The sequence below is a fragment of the Scardinius erythrophthalmus genome, assembly GCF_964197995.2.
Source record: "Scardinius erythrophthalmus genome assembly, chromosome: 19".
Lineage (NCBI taxonomy): Eukaryota > Metazoa > Chordata > Actinopteri > Cypriniformes > Leuciscidae > Scardinius > Scardinius erythrophthalmus.
Genome location: NC_138239.1, coordinates 26,744,856 through 26,766,876, shown reverse-complemented (window position 1 = coordinate 26,766,876; position 22,021 = coordinate 26,744,856). Strand labels below are relative to the sequence as shown.

Genomic DNA, 22,021 nt, shown 5'->3' with positions numbered 1-22,021 from the left:
TGCCACGTATCAGCGCAGAGAATACACACGGCCCACGGCTACTGATGCCCTCCATTTTTCCTGAAGTGACAGGTTTTTGTCGGGGGGGTGGGAAGAAGATTAGGGTTTTGTGTGGACGTGGCGCGGCGTGGTATTTAAGGCGGAGAGGGATAGAAAGAGAAGGCGAGAGATGGACTACACTCCTCCTCCATCTGTCTGTCAGCCAGCAGTTAAAGGTTACTGTAATCTGAGCCGTGTAACACTCGAGTGGACCCAAGAAAGCTCCCACAGTTAATAGCACAGCCGCGGCCGAGACTATGGCTTAACCCTAGACCAGAGGAACGCTGAGGGGAAAGTGAGAACCCGAGCCATCTCGCAAACAGATCCAGCGTGTCTGTTTGACTTGTGAAATTAGAAGACCTCGTTGTTTGGCTGACAGATATTACTCGGCCGCCTCGAGCTCTAGCAGAAGTGGAAACTTTCCAGAAGCCTTTTCCCAAAAAGCGCTCTTGATTTATCAGACGAATGACGTAAGCCGTCTTCGTTCCCATTCTTGGCAGTATGCTTTTATTATAAGGCAGATAGTCATTAATTTACAGAATCAACGCTGGGAACATCTTTTGTGATCTCATATAAAATTTTAGCCCTGAATCCACCCCTTGGCAAAAATTACTCACATCGTTAAAAAATATTTAATTAGGCTGTAGTTTATTCGCGGCTCGCGAGGGAGAAGGGATTTGCATGAGGCAGGTCGCGTCTCTCGTGCCGGTGAGGGAGATTGGATGTGAGTGGAGATCAGAGGGTCACCGGCTCAGCCAAGGACTCCCATTTTCCAAGGTCAGACAGGTAGAGAGGTGCTCCCCTGGGTCTCTGCTCACACAAGACAGCTCCGATTGGCCCTTAATTATGTCCTTCCTTTAAGCCACTGCCGGCTTTTGTTTTTCCAGGGATATCTCTCCTCTCTCGTGTCCACTACAACAATAGTGGCGCTTTCATGGAGCCCTATTATTGTTTTATAGGCTCGGTAATCAGATGATTTACCGGGAACCCTAATGGATGAGACCGCGTGAAAAGCAGAGGTTAATTGTAGTCGTGTCAATCATCATTTATAGTCAGGTCTGTGCTAGTGGTCCAGCGATATGGCTTTTTCCTGGCTGATGCTGATATTTAGAAAGCAGGGTGGCCTGTGGTCGATGTAATGAGTAGTATGAAAAAAGGAAAGAGATATTCAAAATGTGTTGATTTCATTAAGTCAAGCAAGTCACACGTCCTTTAAATTTGCGACTGTAACTCGAGCTCCACCTCTACAATGCAATGTTTTACAATATATTTTTTAATTGTAGCTTTACATGATTTATCACATAAAAAATATATTTTTATTTTATATATAAATATATAGATTTATTCACAATATTGTGACATATATATATATATATAATATATATTTACATTTGTATAATATTATATATTTTATATATAAAATCTTTTTTTATTTTGTTGTAAAAAGTTATAAGGAAAAAGTTTCACACCTAAAAGACTGGTAAAGTTTTCCTAGTTCAGTGCTTCTCTTATTCAGCTCTGTTGTACAACCCATCAGATTTTTTGTGGGGTTTTAGCTCTTGGCTATTCGTGCGGCGGGGTTTGCATAATTTAATCGGCACTGTTAGTTCCCAGCTGGAACAAAAACAGAAGGACCAATGATTTGAACCCCACAAGCTCTATCTCAGGGTCCAGACAAGCTCTCGCTGAATTGCTTTATGATTCACAAGTGTTATCAATTGATGGGAATATAACATGAATCATTTATTAAAAGAGTAATTACATGCTATGAAATGTATAATGTTCCATTTAGCACATTTGCGTTAAATGCCTTAATTAATTCTGAACCCTCCAGCCAACATCAATTTATTTGATTAATACTTTTTTTAAAGTCACTGACATTTTAAGGAACTGAAAGGAATTACTCTCTCCCCTCAAATGTGTTTAATGTGTTTTTCCATCCCAGGGGAATTTTCTGTTTATGTCTTTCCCATGTTTAGGTTTTTAATAGTGCTGCTGCTGATTTTCCCATATTTGATATATTTGATTATTTTCGGTAAGTTGCACTTAAAATTGAATTTAAAAATCTATGGTAGCGTGCGCACACAAATGTTTTAAAAATCAGAAGCAATTTACAAGCAACTTAAGGGCCAAAGCTCAAAAGCTAGCGGTCATTTCAACCATCAGATCTTTGCTATCTCACAGCGGCACTTGCAACAGTCCTTTTATCTGAGGAGTGAGTCATGATTGTGGATTTGCATGCATGGACGGGGCCAAAATGTTCCTGGACTCCAAACAGGTTAACTGGCAGGGAGCGTGAGGTGAGAGCTGTGGCGGCGCGTGTTTGATGCCAGCGAGTAATTGTGTCATAATGTGAGAGACGAGAGCTGGCAGCTTCCTGTTGCCGTTTGGAGGGGTTCAGTGACACTTGACATGCCTCTTCAGCTTCACAGAGCAGGGCAAGAGAGAACGCTGGAGCAAAAAGAGGGAGGCGATGCTTCCTTTTATGCAGAGACACAGGAATGAGAGAGGGCGGGGCTTAGGGCAGAAGAGGGCTGTGTGAAGGGGGAGGAGTCAGTGCTTCCAGAGCAGCTCAATCATTAAACAGAGAAGGATTGCATTTTTTTTTAAAGGGGGAAACATTTCCAGAAGTGAGCCAGATGAACCTCATGTACCAGTATTAATCTGTCATTAAAAATCAAGAGCTTATTATTTAAAGCGTCACAAACTTAAGCTTTGTTTAGTTTAGAGTTTTAGTGTTTAACATGCTTAATATGTTTTATCAAATGAAAGAAAAAATAGTTATATTTATTTGAAATTTTGAAATATACAAATATTGAATACAATATTATTAACTAGAAAAATATAGTTGTTCATATTTACCGTATGCAAGTATATTAGCAGAGGTTTATAATGAAGAAAGGGCCTAATAAAATGTAACTTATAAACCAGTTTAAAACTGTTTATTGGGCGTCTACACCATCTCTTATCTTCGCGTAGCCAGTCCTTTAGACTGACTGCAGAAGGTCTGAACTCCATGGAAGTTTTTATCGGGCAAGGACCGCCCATAGACTGTCTGACTGACATGTAAAGCAACCAATCACAATTAGTTTTGTTCTGCATCATGTTTAGGGCAGTTGAAATGTAAAGTCGATGTCCCTACAATAACAGATAGGTGTGTTAAACTCTTGGACGCATTTTAAAGAGTCTATACCATGAACTTACTTCAAATACACAATGGCGTTCTTCTTCCATGAGGGGGTTTGGCTTCACGACAGCTTTGTTTCCAAAGGACCGTTAAAGAAAGCGGCACGCACGTCTCCCTGAAATCCTGTAGAATTCAACCAATCAGATGACAACCTCGAAACTCCTGAAGTGTTTCCAATTTTGTTTGCCATGTGCATCAGACGTTCAGACAACGGTCCGTGGGCGCGACGTCTAAGGCTGGGGCTAACGTTTCCTAACCAGGCACAACACAACAAAACATTTCAGCTGGGGTCAGTGACCCCGCCTCTAGCTCCGCCCACAGGAAAGAGAAGATTAAGCACAAGAAACAGAATGAAACTGCCCATCATGTAATGAAATTTGACAGCTGGGTATTCTAGCTTTAATAGAGCAGAACAGTTAATAGGTGATAGCTGACATTTCTGAAACCTTTCTAATTAAGGGCTTCCTTCTTTAAAATCAAGCATAACATCAGAGTTTTCTTTTTTTGTTCTCTCCATTTCCTTTCTTTCTCTCTCTCTTCATGTTTGTAAAATCAGGTGATTTCATTAATGCATGCCAGTCAGTCTTAATAAGCCAGGAGGGGAGGGGAGGGGAGGGGGGGTGTTGGGCACTCTTATTGAGTGACCTTCTACAAAATAAGCATGTTGCTGGTGGGCTCCGTCCGTGGCCCCACTCCAGCGAGCCGGGCCTCATTTACAATGCAAAACCTCCTTCTGTAATCCAAGTGTCCTTTCTGCAATCACAGAGCATAATCTGCTCGTCTCTTGTTACAGACAACACTTTACCGCTCCGGCCGCCACACAGAGTATTAGAGCTGATATTATTTTCTCTGCGCATTGTTCGCCCATCTTCGCATCACAGAGATTAAGGCAAGACGAGTGCTTTGTGCAGCCACTTGTGCTGAAAAGTGGGCTCATTCTAATACTGTTAAAATAGTCGGCTGGGCCATGTTCATGAATTATAATGGACACAAAAGGTTTGCCTGCTCTGGCATGTGAGAGAGAGACAGCTTTACATTTCATAATTGATTTTTTTAAGCACTTATTGAAATGTATTTTTACCGTAGTCACTTACTTGACAAGTTGTCATACATTTTTTAACTTTAAAATCAACATTAAAATCAAAATGGACGTTATTACTTTTTAAAGGTAGGGTAGGCAATTATTTTATAAAATCTTTTTTGTTATACTGGTTGAAACTCTTTACATCCTGATAGCAATCAATAATATAAGTGGTCTGAATTGGGGGTGTAAATTGGACAGTTCATCACGATACGATATGATATCGATTCTCTCAGCCAGCGATACGATATTTGCTGATACCTCAAAAATTCTGCGATGCGATTAGGATTTGATTCGATTCAGGGTGATCGATATTTTTTTTTAGATATTATGTAACAAGTTTACACAACCAGTTACATTTTTATTATCTCACAAATGCAACCAAAATATATAACATGAACGTTTAATTAAACTCTTTGAAAACTGCACACCCTCTCCCAATTGGGACATTTACAACAAAAGAGTTAATATGCAAAAACAGATAACTTCGTTCTTGTTCATTTTCATAAATCATGTTTTTTTTATTATTATTATTGTGCATTCCAGGTAATATCAGTCAAACTGCAGCTGGGCTGTTTTGATTAAGAAATAATAACTCAAAAAATACAGGTAACTTACAAAATTAAAGTTCATTGAAAGTATGTTTTTTATATATTAAAAGTTAGTTTTTTAGCAAAAGCAGATAACTCTAATATAACACTCGGTTAATCTTTGTAACGTTCATCTCCTCAGCTGACATAGACGCCTGACAAACTTTGTTGTTGTGATTACACGCAATACTGGGAGCTTTTCCCTCACCACTAACCTGCTGCTCTATCAAGGTTCTGTGAAAAAGTTTTAGCTTTTATTTTCCTTATTTACGCCTCGAAGAAGATATCACGGGTTCATAAAGTTTGCTGAAATGATCCATCCTCGATCACTTTTAGTCAGCTTTGACGAATCTCCTCTCAGCTAGCGCGTCTTTTCAAAGTGACCAACAGCCTTGTCACCTGACCTGAATACTGAGCGCTGACTTATCGAGTTGTGTTCACAAACAACAAGGGTAGGTTTCTGCTTTAAAACATGAACTCGCGATGCCTTGACAGTGGACAAAACTGGCTTTTGTGACAAAACGTGTTTAGGGTTCAGTCGATCTTGTCAGGCGTCTACTTCGAAAACTAACGTTATAAAGACACACCGGTAGATAGAATGGTGAGTAAACAAAAATGCGTAGATGTTACGTGTGGACGTGGAGAGTCAAAATAAAGGTACCGTATACTGATATTTTACGTGTGGCATCAGTGCATCGTATCATTAGACATTGGGCGAAATAAATCTGCAGCAGTCAGGTGGTACAAGTTTAAGTTGTTCACGTTCATTATTATTGTAATGTTATGTGCTTTGAGACACGAGGTAACTTAACTCCGTCATCTCTTAACGCTTTACAGATGCTCTGAAGGGAGGGTGGGATCTCATGCTTTCAAAGCTAACTTGTTATTGCTAGCCGCTCCGCAATTGCCTACCTTACCTCTAATGTAAAAAGTGAATAGTTGGATCAATTTAAAAAAATTACTTCAATTGGTAACACCTAAAGAAATTAAGTTTTCTCAACTTAAATTATCACGTTTTTCACGATAATTTAAGTTGAGAAAACTTAATTTATTTAGGTGTTACCAATTGAAGTAATTTTTTTAAGTTGATCCAACTATTCACTTTTTACAGTGTACATTTGGGATCCTACTGTAAATTATTTATTTGTAGATGTTCGACCATTTTGTGATTATTGGTACCAGCAGTGGCTAGTGCAGGTTTTTGTTTTATATTTTTAGTAAATTTTAGTAAATATTGTATAAAATAAAATAGTATCTCACTGTAAAAAGTGAACAGTTGGATCAACTTAAACAAATTACTTCAATTGGTAACACCTAAAGAAATTAAGTTTTCTCAACTTAAATTATCACGTTTTATCGTGAAAAATGTGATATTTTAAGTTGATCCAACTGTTCACTTTTTACAGTGATCTTTACAATAAGGTCTCATTAGTTAATGAATTCACTAACATAAACAAACAATGAGCAATATGTTATTACAGCATTTTTAAACCTTTGTTGATGTTAGTTAATAAAAAAGTGTGTTTGTTCATAGTGCATTAACTAATGTTAGCAGATACAACTTTTAATCTTAGAAATGTAGTTGTAAATGTTGAGATTAATTAATGCTGTAGAAGTATTGTTCATTCTTAGTTCATTTTAACTAACTAATATTAACAAAATGAGACCTTATTGTAAAGTTCATATGTAGAGCTGCTGGACTCTCAAGGTTAAACTGATGTGATTTATTTGATTTTATTTTCCTCAAATGAATGGCGTGTTTCTTCTTTTTTGGGGTTTGGACTTCAGTTGTCTGTAAGCCGGTTGAAAACCTCAACCCCTTCTCTTTAATTCTTCAAAAAGAATCTTCAATTCTTTGGTCTACTGGGTATCGGTGGAATGTTAGTCTTCCAGAGAAAGATCCAGAAAGTCTTACTTGGATTGTGCCTGCAGCTTTTTGATGCCCAGATACAAAAAATGAAGACGAAGAAAAAAAAAAATCAGATGTGCTGTTTGGTTTCTAGTGTTTGAGAGGCCAAACATTAAAAAAATAGACAAAGAGAGCTCTTGGTGGTCCTGTTCACAGTTGTTTTGGTTTCTGTTTTCATGGGTTTTCTGTGGTTATTGTTCTTTGTCTTATTATTCTATTCAGCTGTTCTATTCAAACTGTAGAGTTGTACATAAAATCCTTCAGTATACATTCCTTTGAATATTCTGCTCTTGGATACCCTTGGATGATATATTTAGGTCAGTGATTGACTTACATATTGTATGCATGCAATCTGCAACCTTGGCTTTCCTTTTTATTTTATTATTTCTATACTATTATGTATTAATATTTAAATTTTAGTTAAAGTTTTAGTAATTTTGTCATTTTTAATTAGCTTTCATTTTTTTAATTTCAATTTTAGTTTTAGAAATTTTAGTATTTAAACTTAAACATACTTAAGTTAAGTTAGTCGCCAAGGCAGCATTTCCAATTTTTCAATAAGGATTTTTTTTTTTTTTTTTTTTTTTTTTTTTTACACACATTAAATTTACTTTTATACATGTTTCCAGAAAAAGAAATCACTGTACATGTTCTTGCCTGTTGATGAACCTGCAAACCTGTTCTGGCATAGCCATTTTTTTCTTTGTGCATCACCTTCTGACCATCGGACAACAGAAAGCTGCATGGGCTGAAGTCAGAGACATCTAGAAGGAATATCCTAAATCTTACTTGAACAATGAATACACAGCATTATTCTGTTTTACAGTTCCAGCATTGTCCCAAAGTAACACAAGCCCATGTCTGTGTCAACGGTCTGCCTCTTTCTTCATTGTTTCAGTTTGGAATAATAATTTGTGAAGCACTAAATTGCTTTGAGGGATAGGACATTAAAGGGATTATTCTCATGTAATCCGCAGGTCCCTGTAGACGTGGACCTGATCACAGAACAGCACCAGTGTTACTGAAACACAACTACTGCATATTTAAGAAGCACACACAGCCACAGATACTTTAACTGCCTGTTGTTGTTTTTTCTTGTCATCCCCAGTTAGCAACAGTAAATCCGTTTCCCCCCTGCTTAGTAAATTAGCGTGTTTAAAGGTTAGACAAGCACACGCTAATTATTTGATTATTTGGACGAGCTCTATCTAAAGAGCATTAAGTTGTGTCTCGGGCAGAAGGAAACCTCTCCAGGGAGGAATGAAGTCAAATTTTTAAAGAGCACGGGTGCTTTTAGCTCCACTACAGTTACAGAAAAGCACATTAAGCTCACTATAAAAGATAACTGGGGAATACTTCATACTAACCTTCATGAATAAGACATAAAAGACTTTATATAATGAGAAACAGATCGTATATGAATCAAAGTTTCATGACATTTTACCTATGTGAGGGTATATAAAATAATAATCTGTTGAGCAATGTGCTGTAGCTCAACTGGTAGAATATTGCACTAGCAACACCAGTGTCATGGGTTTGATTCCAAGGGAACACACATACTAAATGTATACATGAGCACATTTGATAAAAGTGATAAAAATACATATAAATGTAATATAAAAATAAGTGTGTTTTTCATTTTATATTAATATATGTAGTTAAGTTTTTAACTGTAGTTTCAGTTTTGGCATGGTTTACTTTGTGCTGTTTTGTATTATTTCTTTTTTATTGAACCTTAACTTATTTTAAGTTTTAAGTTTTTCATCTAATATTTATATTTTATGCCTTTTTTTCAGTTTATGAAAACGATTAACAGTTTTTGGTTTTAGTTAAAGGAGAACTCCGGTCAATTTTAACATTGAGCTCATTTTTTTTGTAAATTTGGAGTGCTGTCAATACAGAGAACAATGACAAAAATCGGTGTTGCCTACACCGTGTTATCCTCTTTTTAAATTGTCGAGTTCACGCGCGTGATCATAGGTAACTAAACCTATGCGTGTGAACTCGACAATCGATTACTATGGGCTTCGACCGAAAACAGGAAGAAAATACAGGTATGTGCGCTGGCTGAAATAACATCATTTTTATACATATCTTTCACATCTACTGCAGTCAGATTCACTCGTGTTCACTCTGAAGGAATCACTCACATTGGCTGTGCACTTGTAATGACACATCAAGGATGTTAAGAGGCTAAAAGCAGGTTTAAAACTTGCCCCATTGAAGTCAACAGGGTGCAAATTTTAAAAAGAGGATAACATGGTGTAGGCAACACCGATTTTTGTCGTTGTTCTCTGTATTGACACACAGCACTCCAAATTTACAAAAAAATTATCTCAATGTTAAAATTGACCGGAGTTCTCCTTTAACAATAGCAAGTTAGTTTGATGTTGGTTTTAACCCAGATAACTGATACAGGCGTCCCGCTGGTGTTGTTGCAGGTGGAACTGACGGGCAGCAGCGTGTTTGACTACGTTCACCCGGGCGATCACGTGGAGATGGCGGAGCAGTTGGGGATGAAGCTTCCTCCGGGAAGAGGGCTCCTCTCTCAGGGCGGCGGGGCCGAGGACGGGGCCAGCTCTGCCTCCTCTTCCTCTCACTCTGAGACACCTGAGCCAGGTAAGATCATGTTAAAAGTTAAACATCATAGACTTGTGTCTTTTATGTAGTAATCTGCCTAGTTTGTTTTTGCGTTTTATTTTATTTTATTTTTAGTTAACTTTTTTTATTTTTTTATTTTAGTTTAATTTTATTAACAAATGAATTATGAATACTTGGATTATTGATACATTTCTGTTGTTGCACTTTGAGGGTACGTTTACATGACAACAATGTACTATAAACGTAAACGTCTTTCGCATGCAGACGACAACGTTGTCAAAATGATCCCCGTCCACACGGATCCGTGAAAACAACTAAAAACGCTGTATTTATTCATGCCAGGCCAGTAGTTGGCGATGTCACTTTGTAAAGAAACACTATGCACCTATAGACTATAATACGTACGTATGACGTTACTATTTCCACAAATCCACATTTTTGTAGTTTTACACAGAGACGATAATGGTATAATTTTCTAAAATTTGCACTATGAAACCCATTTTCAAAAGTTTGCGTTTTCAGGCCACCAAAACGCCATCGTGGTGTATATGAACGGCCAAAACGCATAAAAAGTTTTCAGTTTTTAGTTGAAAATGGTGTCGTGTAAACGGATCCTTCGATTTTATTTTATTTTATTAATGCATGGATCTCTGGAATACTGGATTCTTGAATACTTGCTTCTGATTGGTTCCAAAATTATTTAAGTCATATTTTCAGCTTTAATATAAATTAAAGTAAATAAATATTCTTTAAAAATCAATTAATCTACACACAGTTGCTTCGAGTTATGTTTCAAATGTTTTTATCCAATGATCTTGAAGCTCCAGATTCATACTTTTTTTAGTTTGTTTGTTTATTTATTTACAGTATACTCAAAACCATGTTGCTTTCTGAAGTTTTTAGTACATCTACTATGTGTTGCACCAAGCAGTGAGTGGCCCTTTGGATGCCAAAAGTGTGTGTTAATGCCATGTGTGACATGATATGCCAGATGAGTGTCTTCCGCTCGGCCCGAACTCTCCAGGGGCGGCCCGTGTGACGGCAGCACTGTAACACAGGCTTACCCTGCTCCCGAATTTAATTAGACGAATTGTATAGCAGGAATGAAAAGAGGTGACATTCCTCATTGGAATTCCTTTCAGGCCTCTTATAGACTTTGCCTTCCAAATGTTCCCATTTTCATTGTGTTGTACTGATGATAATTTAAGTATTAGGGGAAAATCCATTTATAAATTAAACAAAATGACTTGATATCCATCAGTCCCCGAGTTCATCAAGCTGTTCAAACATGAGGGAGATTGGCTGGTCGGCCCGGGTCTTCCGAGAGCTTCAGTAATTAGATCTGCCAAGGATTTATTCTTTGCTGATTGGAGCTTTAAATTAATTGAAGTTCCACATTTGTGGTTTTGTCCTTTTCGTGGCGTTTTCTTTTTCTTTTTTCTAGCCAGGCAGAAATTTCACTCTGGCAGACTCAAAGTGTGTGTGTATTTGAGTGTTAATTTCTTGGCGGGAGTGAGCGAAAGGGTCTTTAATGGTTAGGCGTTTGGTCTGACGCTGAGATTTATTTTTGTGTACACAGAATCATTAAAGATGTGCTTTACAATCAGATAAAGGGCACCGCGGTCTGTCTTCAAACACCAGAGCTTCATTTATAAATGATGAGGACCGGAGACACATTCTGTACAACAAGTTTGTGGGGCTTATTTTTAAGGACAAAAAAGTGCGTTTTACAACCAGTCGGGCAGCATGGATTAAAGTCATTCAATCAATGACGTTGTCTAAATTGTAAGCTTGTTAGTATAGACCGCTTTCATTTACTTTCATTTTGTTGCATTGTACGGATCCCCTAAAAGGACATGCTGATTAAAAAAAAAGGAGACGAGAGGAATTTCACTGCTTTTGCATTCCCCCGAAAAACTTTTGCATCCGTTCGCAAAACTTTAGTGGTGTAAATAATATGAGGTTGGAAGAAAAACTATGGCTGCCTCCGAAAACTTGTTTGCCTCACTGCCATATCAGGCAATGACTTTGCGGGCAGCATTTGCGCGAGAAGGTTCCTCACAAAACTGATTTCAGACAGACTTCTGAGGCAGCGTATGGGTTTAAAGATCAACAGGAAAGTAGAGCGAGCTTCGACGAAGATGAAGTGAATATTTAATGACTACAATAGTAATTTCTCACTAGAAATGACATAAGTGGAAGACGTTTATCAAAAATGTACAGTTACACACAAACTGACGACCAGCCGCAACTTTCAGACGCCATCTTTAGCTCAACTGTCACAGAATGGAAAGCACAGGATTGTGGGATATCAAAGTCAGTGAAGGATACATATATGCTGCCTTCAAAAATCGATCAAATGAAGATATATCAGGAGACAGGAAGTGAAACTAACATTGCGTTCGGACGTGTCTTGATGCCTTCCGACCTTGAAATGCGTCCTCCGAAGGCAGCATTTGTCAGTTTTCGGACACAGCCTATATTTCAGTGTATTTGCATTAGTTATAGTGCATTAGCAATAGTTTTGAAAGAGAACGCCAGTGTTTCGCAAGTAGTGTTCATTTGGTCAGCTATTGTCTTAGTCCTGTTTAAAATGTCATATTTAGCCAACCTTGTGCTGTTTAAACAAGTTTTAGTCAACTAAAAATGTCTGGGCATTTTAGTCTAGTTTTAGTCAATGAAAACTTAGTTACATTTTCATCATGCTGCATAATGGTTAAACCGATTATAACAACTATTTGACTCACGATTATAATCGCAATGATTGCTGTCATTTGCTCAATTTATTTTACATTTATCAGATACATATATGCACAAATCAAGAGAAAGTCATGGTTTATTTTACCTCACTTAGTTTCCTGATTTATTATAGGCTGTTTATAATACAAATACACACTCTTTTCATTATGAAAACTGGTAAAACAAGAAACTTCTCTCAAAAATTAAAACAGTGAAATTCCTAATAGTAATTCCAGTAATTCCAAATTAATTTTTTTTTATTAAAACAACAGCAAATTCAGCAACCACAATCACAAACAACAAATGTGAGATTCATGTTTGGATTTATTACAGTTCATCACTGAGAAGCTTTGATCACAGATTTAGTCTCCCCAAAACAGCGCAAGCGGCTCGTGACAGAACACGGATTGACTGAATGACATTTTCATTTAAGCAGAATATCTTAATGGAGATCGTTAAACTCCAGCTTACTTGTTTGTCATGTTATCTGTGTTTTCAGATCATCCGCGCTTCTTCTGCAGTGTAGAAAGAGTGTGTGCGCACGGTTGCCAGATTGCAAAGATTAAAGGTCCCGTATTATTCCCCTTTTCACAAGATGTAAAATAAGTCTCTGATGTCCCCAGAGTGTGTATGTAAAGTTTCAGCTCAAAATACCAAACAGATCATTTTTTACAGCATGTATAAATTGTCATTTTTTTGGGGCTCAGAAAAACGTGCTGTTTTAGTGTGTGCCCTTTAAATGCAAATGAGCTGCTGCTGGACGACCCAGGGGGCGGAGCTTCATGAGCTCACGCTCAGTCTCTCAGGACAATTTCATCTCACGGAATGATGATAATATCAGAAACTCTCAGTAACGGTGTTCATTTCGAGTCGGACAATAATGCCTACAGAGTCAGAGTGCTGTATGGAGATGGAACAGGTATAGTTTAGTAGTTTAATTACGGTTATTATAACGTATTTGTCATCTGCTTGTATGTATCCATTATTAATAGCCTACAAGTCTGCTGTTTCGGACCAGGTCCGAATGATGATCAAACATATACTGATGAGTTTAATAAAGTTTATTGTACATAACACAAAAGATGAAGCGTCAGTTTTACTTCAGAAAATCACCGTAAGAGCTGAGTAAACACAGTAAGTTATAAGAAGTGCGCAAGTACATAAACGAATTTCGGTAGAGTTGAGGGAGCATTCCTGTGGGCGGAGGTTAGTCAAAAAACTGTTCTAGTGACGTCATTAAAGAAGGAAGTAGAGGGATGTAGTCCAAACGGGCCATTTGATGTAGGCGACTTCTGTTAAATAAAATATCTCGCTTGGCATTGAACTTTGAGCTTTATAATTTTACAGATATTATTTATACTCTAACAACAACATTACACACTAACTAAAGTTTGAAACATGGGATCACGAAGAACGGGACCTTTAAGTAAAACACCGGGTAGAAAATTAACAGAAAAGCTCTGATTGCATGGGGATTTAAACTCTTGACATCTGGCAACCGCAAGCATGAACGCTCATAGATGCCTGTATAGCAGTATGTGATACTTTGTCTTCTCTTTTTTCCAAAAAATGGTTTGGTAAAGTTTGGTAAAATTTTAGTCTTGTCTTTTTTCATCAATGCTATTTCATGTTGATATAGTCACAGCTAACATTTAATGACCTTGGTGTCATCTTGTCTCAGTCATGGGCATAAAGTTCGTTGACGAACATTTCTCGTCACAGTTTTCGTTAACGAAATTTACACTATTTGTAAGCGAACAAAGATTCTTGAGGAACGCAACACTTTTGCGAGAAAACACCAGTGTTTTGCAAGAGAAAGCAAAGGTTCTTAGGGGAGCGCAACACTTTTTTTCGTCTTTTTTTCAAATGTGCCCAACGGGTCAAGAGAGATATCGCTGGAAGTTTTCTTACTATTACAACTTTTACATTTCCCTGTCCTCTGTCTTTGATGTGCCAGCCAAGCCACTGTCATTGAGATGAATGGGAATGCTAATAGTTCTTTCTCCAGGTTTTATAGTCCTCCTTTGGACACATAATCTCCCTCTTGTTCTCTTTTTCTTTCTCTCTGAACGTATGGCAGGTTGAGCTGTTTAATGTGGAGTCAAGCGTTTCACCTCCTCTCATCTCTCTCATATGTTCGTGTGTCCTGCCTCTACACTAATTCTTTCCCTCCTATTTTTGCCTATGAATGTCACTTTTTTCATCTGCTCAACCTGCAGAGTAAATTGTGTTATCAACAGCCTATTTTAAATATCTGGCAGTGCAGAGGCGAGAGCGTGTTTTCCTTCATCACTGGCTCCATCTCTCTCTCTCAAGGGCATGACACGCCGGCAATAAAGCGGTAAACATGGCGGTATTTTTCTTGAAGATCGTAATCCTGCTGTTTGTCAACAAGAGGCTTTTGATGAGCATGAAAAGAAGCCTCCCGTTTGTGCGTTAATAAAAGAAAACGATTCAAGCTTCATTTGCAATGAGATGAATTTGGAAACAAATAAGAGAGCACATCACCCGCGCACTGCTTTTACTTACAGTTTCTTTAACCTAATCATTCCTTTTAAAGGAGCGATTCATTCAGCATTCTTTGACATATTTTCCGTTCATCTAATGGCTAACGTTAGAAAATACCTTTTAAATTGTAGGTGTGTAGTCTTCACTTCATATTTCAAAAAGTCTTCATGATCGTGTTTTTTATTTATTTTGATTATTAGTAGCAGTCGTAGTAGATTATATAATTTTATAAAAATAACTGTTTTCCTAAACACAAAAACGGTAAGAATCTCAATCATACCTGAACATAATAATTTAAATAGATAGATAGATAGATAGATAGATAGATAGATAGATAGATAGATAGATAGATAGATAGATAGATAGATAGATAGATAGATAGATAGATAGATAGATAGATAGATAGATAGATAGATAGATAGATAGATAGATAGATAGATAGATGTTACTCTACATCTTTGAATGCAGCTTATCGTAATTTAAATCTGGAATTTAGCATTTCATAATCATTTAATTTATTAAATTAATTTATTTGGCAAATAAATACATTTATATTTTGATTTCACCCCCATTTTAGTGGACACATGATGACCGGTATAATGTATGCCAACATACAGTACATCCCTGAAACAGGAGATGTGGCATTAAACATTGATAAAACGAATCAGATACTATAAATAAAGGAAAGAACATCAGAATTAACCTTTGGCAGCGCTGCATGTGAGGATGATGGACTGAGGAGCGTGTGGTCCCAGCGCAGGGCTCAGGGTGTCTTCTGTGGGCAGGGTGATCTGGACTCTCCCGCAGGGTCAGACCTTTGATTTGTGTGGATTCTCCTCTAGCCTTTAACAGGTGTCTGCTGCTGCGGGTGACATTTGAAATGCAAATAGAGCTCTTTTCCACAAGGCCTCTGAATCTAGCCCTGTCAGACCAGAGTAAAACCTCCAGCACATACGCACACATTCACATGCACAGCTGTCTTTGATGCATACACACACTCTGTACTGTACACAAACACATATTCACACAGAAACGCTGTCAGATGAGGCTTGTGTTCTGAAAAGAGCTGTCAGGTAAAAGGAAGAGGCTCCACTCCAGTCAATGGCGGTTAATTGAGATAATTTACCATTTGCTATTTTAGTAATAAGAATAACAATTTGCTGGCCATAAAGCTTTTTTTTTTACTAGTTTTAACTTTGCACCCTTACAAGTCAAGTCACCTTCATTTATATATGGCTTTTTACAATACAGATTGTTTCAAAGCAGCTTTACAGTGATTATCAGAAATTAATGCAACACATTTTTTTTGGCTGTACAGCAGCTAGAAGAAAATCATTTTTTAATGGATTCATTCAGCCCATTCTCATCCCAAGGCGTCACATACTGACGCTTTTGACATTTCGTCTACATCGAACGCACATGGCACCCTTTAGCGTCAATATGAGACGCAGATAGAAATGGGCCAGAAGGCGCCTCCTAGCGGTCTAACCCTAAACCTACACCAGACCTAAACCTACCCATAACCGAACAAAGCTATCTGCGTCTCATTTGACGTTAAAGGGTGCCATGTGCGTTCGATGTCGACGAAATGTCAAAAGCGTCAGTATATGACGCCCTAGGATGAGAATGCGTTGGATTCATTTCTGTTGTAAAATCATTAATTATGAACTTCGGTGTTTATTCGACTCCGTTTTCAACTCAAAACAGAAAACTTTTTATGCATTTTGGCCGTTCATTTACATGACAACGGCGTTTTGGTGGCCTGAGAACGCAAACTTTGAAGTAGGTTTCAAAGTGCACATTTTTGAAAATGGGTTTTGAAAGCGATACCGTTATCATCTCCTTGTAAACTTAAAAAAAAAAACGTGAATCTGTGAAAACGGTGACGGGGTTGTTTGAAAGCAGAGGCTCTGTTCTTTTTTATATATATTTCATGTTCAGATATAAAATAAAATAATAACCTGGGGGCCATGAAATTTTGTGAAAATGATAAAAAATGCTAGTGATGGCTGGCAATGTTGGCAGGGAAAGAGTTAGTTTCTTGACATTTAAAATATTTACTGCATAAAATAGTCTTTGATCTGTATTTGAAGGTTCTCTATGGTCAGTTTTGCACAGGTTTCAAAATGGCATCAAAGGGCAAAATGTTTTCCAAAAATAATGCAATATTTTGTAGATTTACATTTTTCTAGTTCTACTTACCCATACGTATAAGACCGTAGTTATATAATGATTATTTTTCTGCAGTGAAATGTGTTGAGTTTCATTCATCCGCGGGGCTCTCAGGACACCAGAGGCATCTAGCCGAGGTCGCTGACCTCAACGGCTGCTGTCCACTGTCTGGGTCATCAGGGGATTCTGTGGTCTGCATTACCCAGAATCCTCCCAGGTGAATCCCGCTCTGTCATAGGTGTTTGGCACGTATAGAGAAGCGTCCTTGAGAAGAGTTGGGGTCACACAAGCAGTTAGCACTGGCTCAGAATACAAATAATGGGATTAGCGCTCACGGACGGCACGCATTAGCCTAACACACCTGTGAAGAGTTGTGTTGCTCATCCGTTTCACACACAGTTTTAGATACTAGTGTAGTTTAGATTTTGTATGTGTTGGGGGAGGTAGTGTACACTATTATGGCATTTGGATTCTTCATGCAATGTGTATTTGGAAACTTATGCTTCTCTTAGAAGTATATGAATGTCATCGCAATATCAAAAAATATATAGTGGCATTTGCAAACAAATGATGCTAGACCTGTTAAAATATGGTCCACGTAGTCACACAAACACTTGGGTTCGTGGAAAATAGGATATCAATGGAGTCAGGAGTGATCACATGACCAAAACTATTGGAGGAGTTTTAATTGAAATCTGAAGTTCCTGAGGTCTGCGGCTCAAACATATTGATTTTATTCAGGCTGACCCAGCCAATGGGGTCACGTTTGAACCCATATGACATTTCTTCAATTCATCTCACTTCCAGAGCTCCAATACTTCACCCTTCGGAGAGGCAATAGGTGTGTGTGTGTGTGTGTGTGTGTGTGTGTGTGTGTGTGTGTGTGTGTGTGTGTGTGTGTGGTCATGTGGGCCTGGGAAACCCACAAAGAAAACAGCTTATAAAGCATATTAAGTGATGTTTTTTGAAAGTCTAAACATGCAGAAAGCTTTCTGTGAATGTTGCGTTTCGGTGTTTGTACAGTACAGTTTAGGAACCATTACGACTATAGAAAGTCCCCTTAAAACATGAAAACACAACGCGTGTTTGTGTGCGCGCTAATTTGTGTCCTTTATCATGTGACAAATGTGAATTTAAGTTCATTAGAGTTTTTTATGTTCTTATTGTGCATGATTCACTGTTAAATGTTATTGAACTGTTTTCTGCATTTATTAAATTATTGGTAATACTTTACAATACATGTCAATATGATAACATTCATTTATGCGTTATTATTAGTTATTAGTATTATTTATTAGTTACAAAAAACTAACAGAAAAACAAAAAGCTGACAGAAAAAAAGCATACATTGACTTCGCACAATCAGTTATTTATATTTTTGGTTCTCTCTTGTTTTTGCATGTGAATAGAATGGAATGGCATGTCAAATCAAAACTAATTTTCTTACCAAATTTGTTCATGTACACTAGCGTTCCAAAGTTTGGGATCAGATGTTTTTTTTTGTTTTTGTTTTTTAAGAAATGCAGTGATAATAATAAGATTAATAAGAAAATCAGCATATCAGAGTGATTTCTGAAGGATCATGTGACACTGAAGACTGGAGTAATGATGCTGAAAATACAGCTTTGATCACAGGAATAAATTACATTTTAGAAAACCTTTATTTTAAATTTTAATAAAATTTCATCTCACTAATGCAGCCTTGGTGAGCATACGAGAAAAAAAGTCTTACAAATCTTGCATTTAGGTTTATGTCAATTTATAAAAATAAAAATGTTCATTGTTAATTATAGGTTTGCTAAATAAAAGTATTTCATAATACATTAATAGTATTTTAACAACTTCAAGCTCTGTTAGTTCATGTTATATATTGCATTTGCATTAACTTATAACATATGTGATCCTGTTTTGTGTAGTAAGATGTTAGAATTAGCTCTGATATGAAGGAAACTCTATCGCCCCCTTGAGGTTGACTAACAGCGTGACACAATCATTTGTTTTACAGTTTTGTTCACAATAAAGTTTGTACAATGGAATTCACATCTGCATATCCGAATAGTGTTTAAGGCTGTAGATAACCCTCTTGTGCGTTTCTTTAGGAAAAGGCTGCCTATGTAGACAGTAGTGAAGCTCCTAGGGTTTAGAACAGAGCTAGTGTTTAACCGAAGCTGCTCGTGACTGATCTGTGACTGTGTAGAGCCGCAGGAGCTCAGAGATCTTACGCTTACACGTTTAATACTGCCCCGCCAGAGCGTCCCGTCTGGCCAGAAGCACATGTCTGCAGATACACGAACCGGCCTGCTGTAATGAACACAGAGTGGAAGAATAAGTTTCAGGATTTCGGCTATACTATAGATGCGTTTTCTGACAATTAAAGCACGGCCACAGCTTGAGTTTGTTTTCCCGCAAAGCGTCAGATCTGTTTATTCTGTGGCACGCCTCGTTTTGATTAAGAATGCAAATCCGATTCTTTTGTCCATCTGCGTTTCTGTCAGTGAAGGAGTGCATTTAATTAAAACAAACACGAGTGTCTGCTGTGATGTTTTGTCGTCTTATCTATAGAGCGAATCAGGCCAAATCAGACGCTCAGGTTGTCTCTTGGTCTCAGCTGTAAATACTAACGGCAGTGCAGGTGGCTACTGTGAGGATTTGTTTTCCAGTAGCGTCTATTACGCGAGACATGACTGGGACGCAGATTCCGAGATTTTTCCAGTGGCGGTCTCCAATCACAGATGGCAGATGGGGATTTCTTTTGCCATAGCCGCTGTGGAGATGAACAGGAGGAGATGATGTGTTGAGCTCTGTCCAATGTGTCTTACTGTTGTCTTACTCATGGGAATCCCACAGGATGAGTCACAGACATATGAAACACACACACACACACACACACACACACACACAGTCTTTTTTTGTCAAGATAATGACATAATATGAAGAAATCTATGTTTGTTTGTTAGGTCATTATAAACAAATCTGTCGGTGTGTAGACGGTCAGATCTGTGGCGCAGTGTGAGTGATTCTGATTCTGTCTGGAGTGCAATCAATAATACAGTGATTTTCTTTTATATTCATTATCCACTTTATAGTCTATTTAATAAACAGTCCCGACTTTTACAGTACATTCAATTAATGTATAATTCATTTTTAATCTCTTGATTTAAAAAAAAACTTGATGTTTTGAAATCATTTTAATAATAAATAAATTAATAAAAATAAGTTGTTTTTTTAACACAATAAATTCATTACTAGAGTACAGTAGTGGGCAAAAGTGATGTCTGGAGGGATAGTTGTTTTCAATGACCCAAGTTTGATTAAACCATCAAAATATGAGAAAAATATTTTATATATTTTTAAATATTTTAAATACGATTAACATGACTTACAAAAAGCTTGGCCAAAAATTGTTTCATTGCATTATCACAAATAAAGCACAACTACGCAATTTGCAATGAAACAATTTTTGGCCAAGCTGTCATACAAAGAAATTATAAACACAGGCAAAAACAAGAGAGAACCAACAAAATATTAATAACTGATTGTGGTAAGTCAATGTATTTTTTTTCTGTCAGCTTTTTGTAAGTCATGTTAATCATATTTAAAATATGATTAACATTCTATTCTATTCTTCTATCCAACTACGTAAGTTGTTCAACAATATGAACAACTTGCGCACAACTACGCAACTACACAATATTGCGCAAATATTTTTTATAATATTTAAATAAAAGAATGAAGACGCCAATTTCCCTAAGCCGGACATCACATTTGGTCAAATATAATATTTATTGACTGTTCTAGACATAGAATAGAATAGAATAGAATAGAATAGAATGGAATGGAATGGAATGGAATGGAATGTCAAAAAATGCAATGCAGGGATTCTTTTGCCTCTACATTTGAATTTTTGTTTGTCTCTTTTGGTGGCATTTTTGCCTCGGCCAAGACGATGCACATTGCCTTTGTCATGCTGTACATGTAGTTGGCATGCATGTAAACACATGAGCATGTTAGTGTTGTGCACTTGTAGGCAGCTCTGTAGCTTTTACAGCACTGGTGCCGTAACGATCCTGCTAGTTGTAAGTAAAAGACCTAATGCTTGTTAATTTCGCGTGCTTGAGGGAAAACGTCATAACTTACTCCGTAATTATGAAAGTGCCTATCGCTTCATCAGATAGATTCACTGTCAAAAGCTCCGAGCTGGGCGTCGTGATGAACTAGCCAACATAAATAAGGGACTGGCCTGCTTGCTAAGACAAATGTTTTTAATCATCTGATGTGTTCATTTATACCAAGCCCTAAGTTTAGCCTTAAATTAAGACTCTTGCTAGAACATAACTTGATTTAGAAATGCCCATCAATCCTGGGCGGTCTTTATGTGGAGGAAAAGCTCAGATGAAGTGTGTTGATCTTTATTCGTCCTTTGCTCTTGTTTAAAAACTCACTTAAAGGTAAGTGGAAAAATGCACATTCTTTTTTCAGTGGAACACAAATGAAGTTTGTTCATAGCAGAATGTCCAAGCTGTTCTTTTCCATGCAATGAAAGCAAATGGGGATTTATCATATAACTTTCGAAGACTTTGAATACTGTCCTTTTTGATCAGATTGAACATTCTTCAAAACTAATTTCTGTTCTACAGATGAAAGTGATGCATGAAGGTGAGGGAAATGTTTTGTTACAACAAAAAGCTCTGTTTAAAAAAATATGGGACTTTAGCTACCTGTTTTCTTTTTATTGTATTAGTTTTTAAAGGTTTTTAGATGTCATATTAAGTGAGAAATGACATCAAACAACATAATTCTTCATATTTCTTCTTTAGTCCAAAGTGCCTTTCATGCTTATTTTCAAAACATATTATAGGAACGTGAAAATTAGTCATCTCAAGTCTTTTAATGGACTTATATATAGTTTAGTTTATTTGATTTGCTCTGGATTGTGCACATTTTTATGTTTTCACTTTAACTAGATCTGAAAATTTAAAGGGACAGTTCACCCAAAAATAAAATTCATCATGTATATACTCTCCCTCATGTTGTTCCAAACCTGTGTGAGTTTCTTTATTCTGTTAAACGCAAAAGAAGATGTTTTGAAGAATGTTGGTAATCAAAAAGTTGACGGTAGCCATTGACTTCCATAGTAGGACAGAAATACTATGGAAGTCAATGGGGTCCATCAACTTTGGTTACCAACATTCTTG

General features: G+C 37.2%; 1 protein-coding gene across 1 annotated transcript in view; it reads left to right on the top strand.

Moving 5' to 3' along the window:
* npas3 (neuronal PAS domain protein 3) overlaps window positions 1-22,021 on the top strand; it is a 320,695-nt gene that overhangs the window by 249,749 nt on the left and 48,925 nt on the right. Inside the window, exon 6 of the mRNA XM_081394441.1 lies at window positions 9,248-9,425. Within this exon, the coding sequence (XP_081250567.1) occupies window positions 9,248-9,425 (178 nt within the window). The remainder of the gene's footprint in view (window positions 1-9,247; window positions 9,426-22,021) is intronic.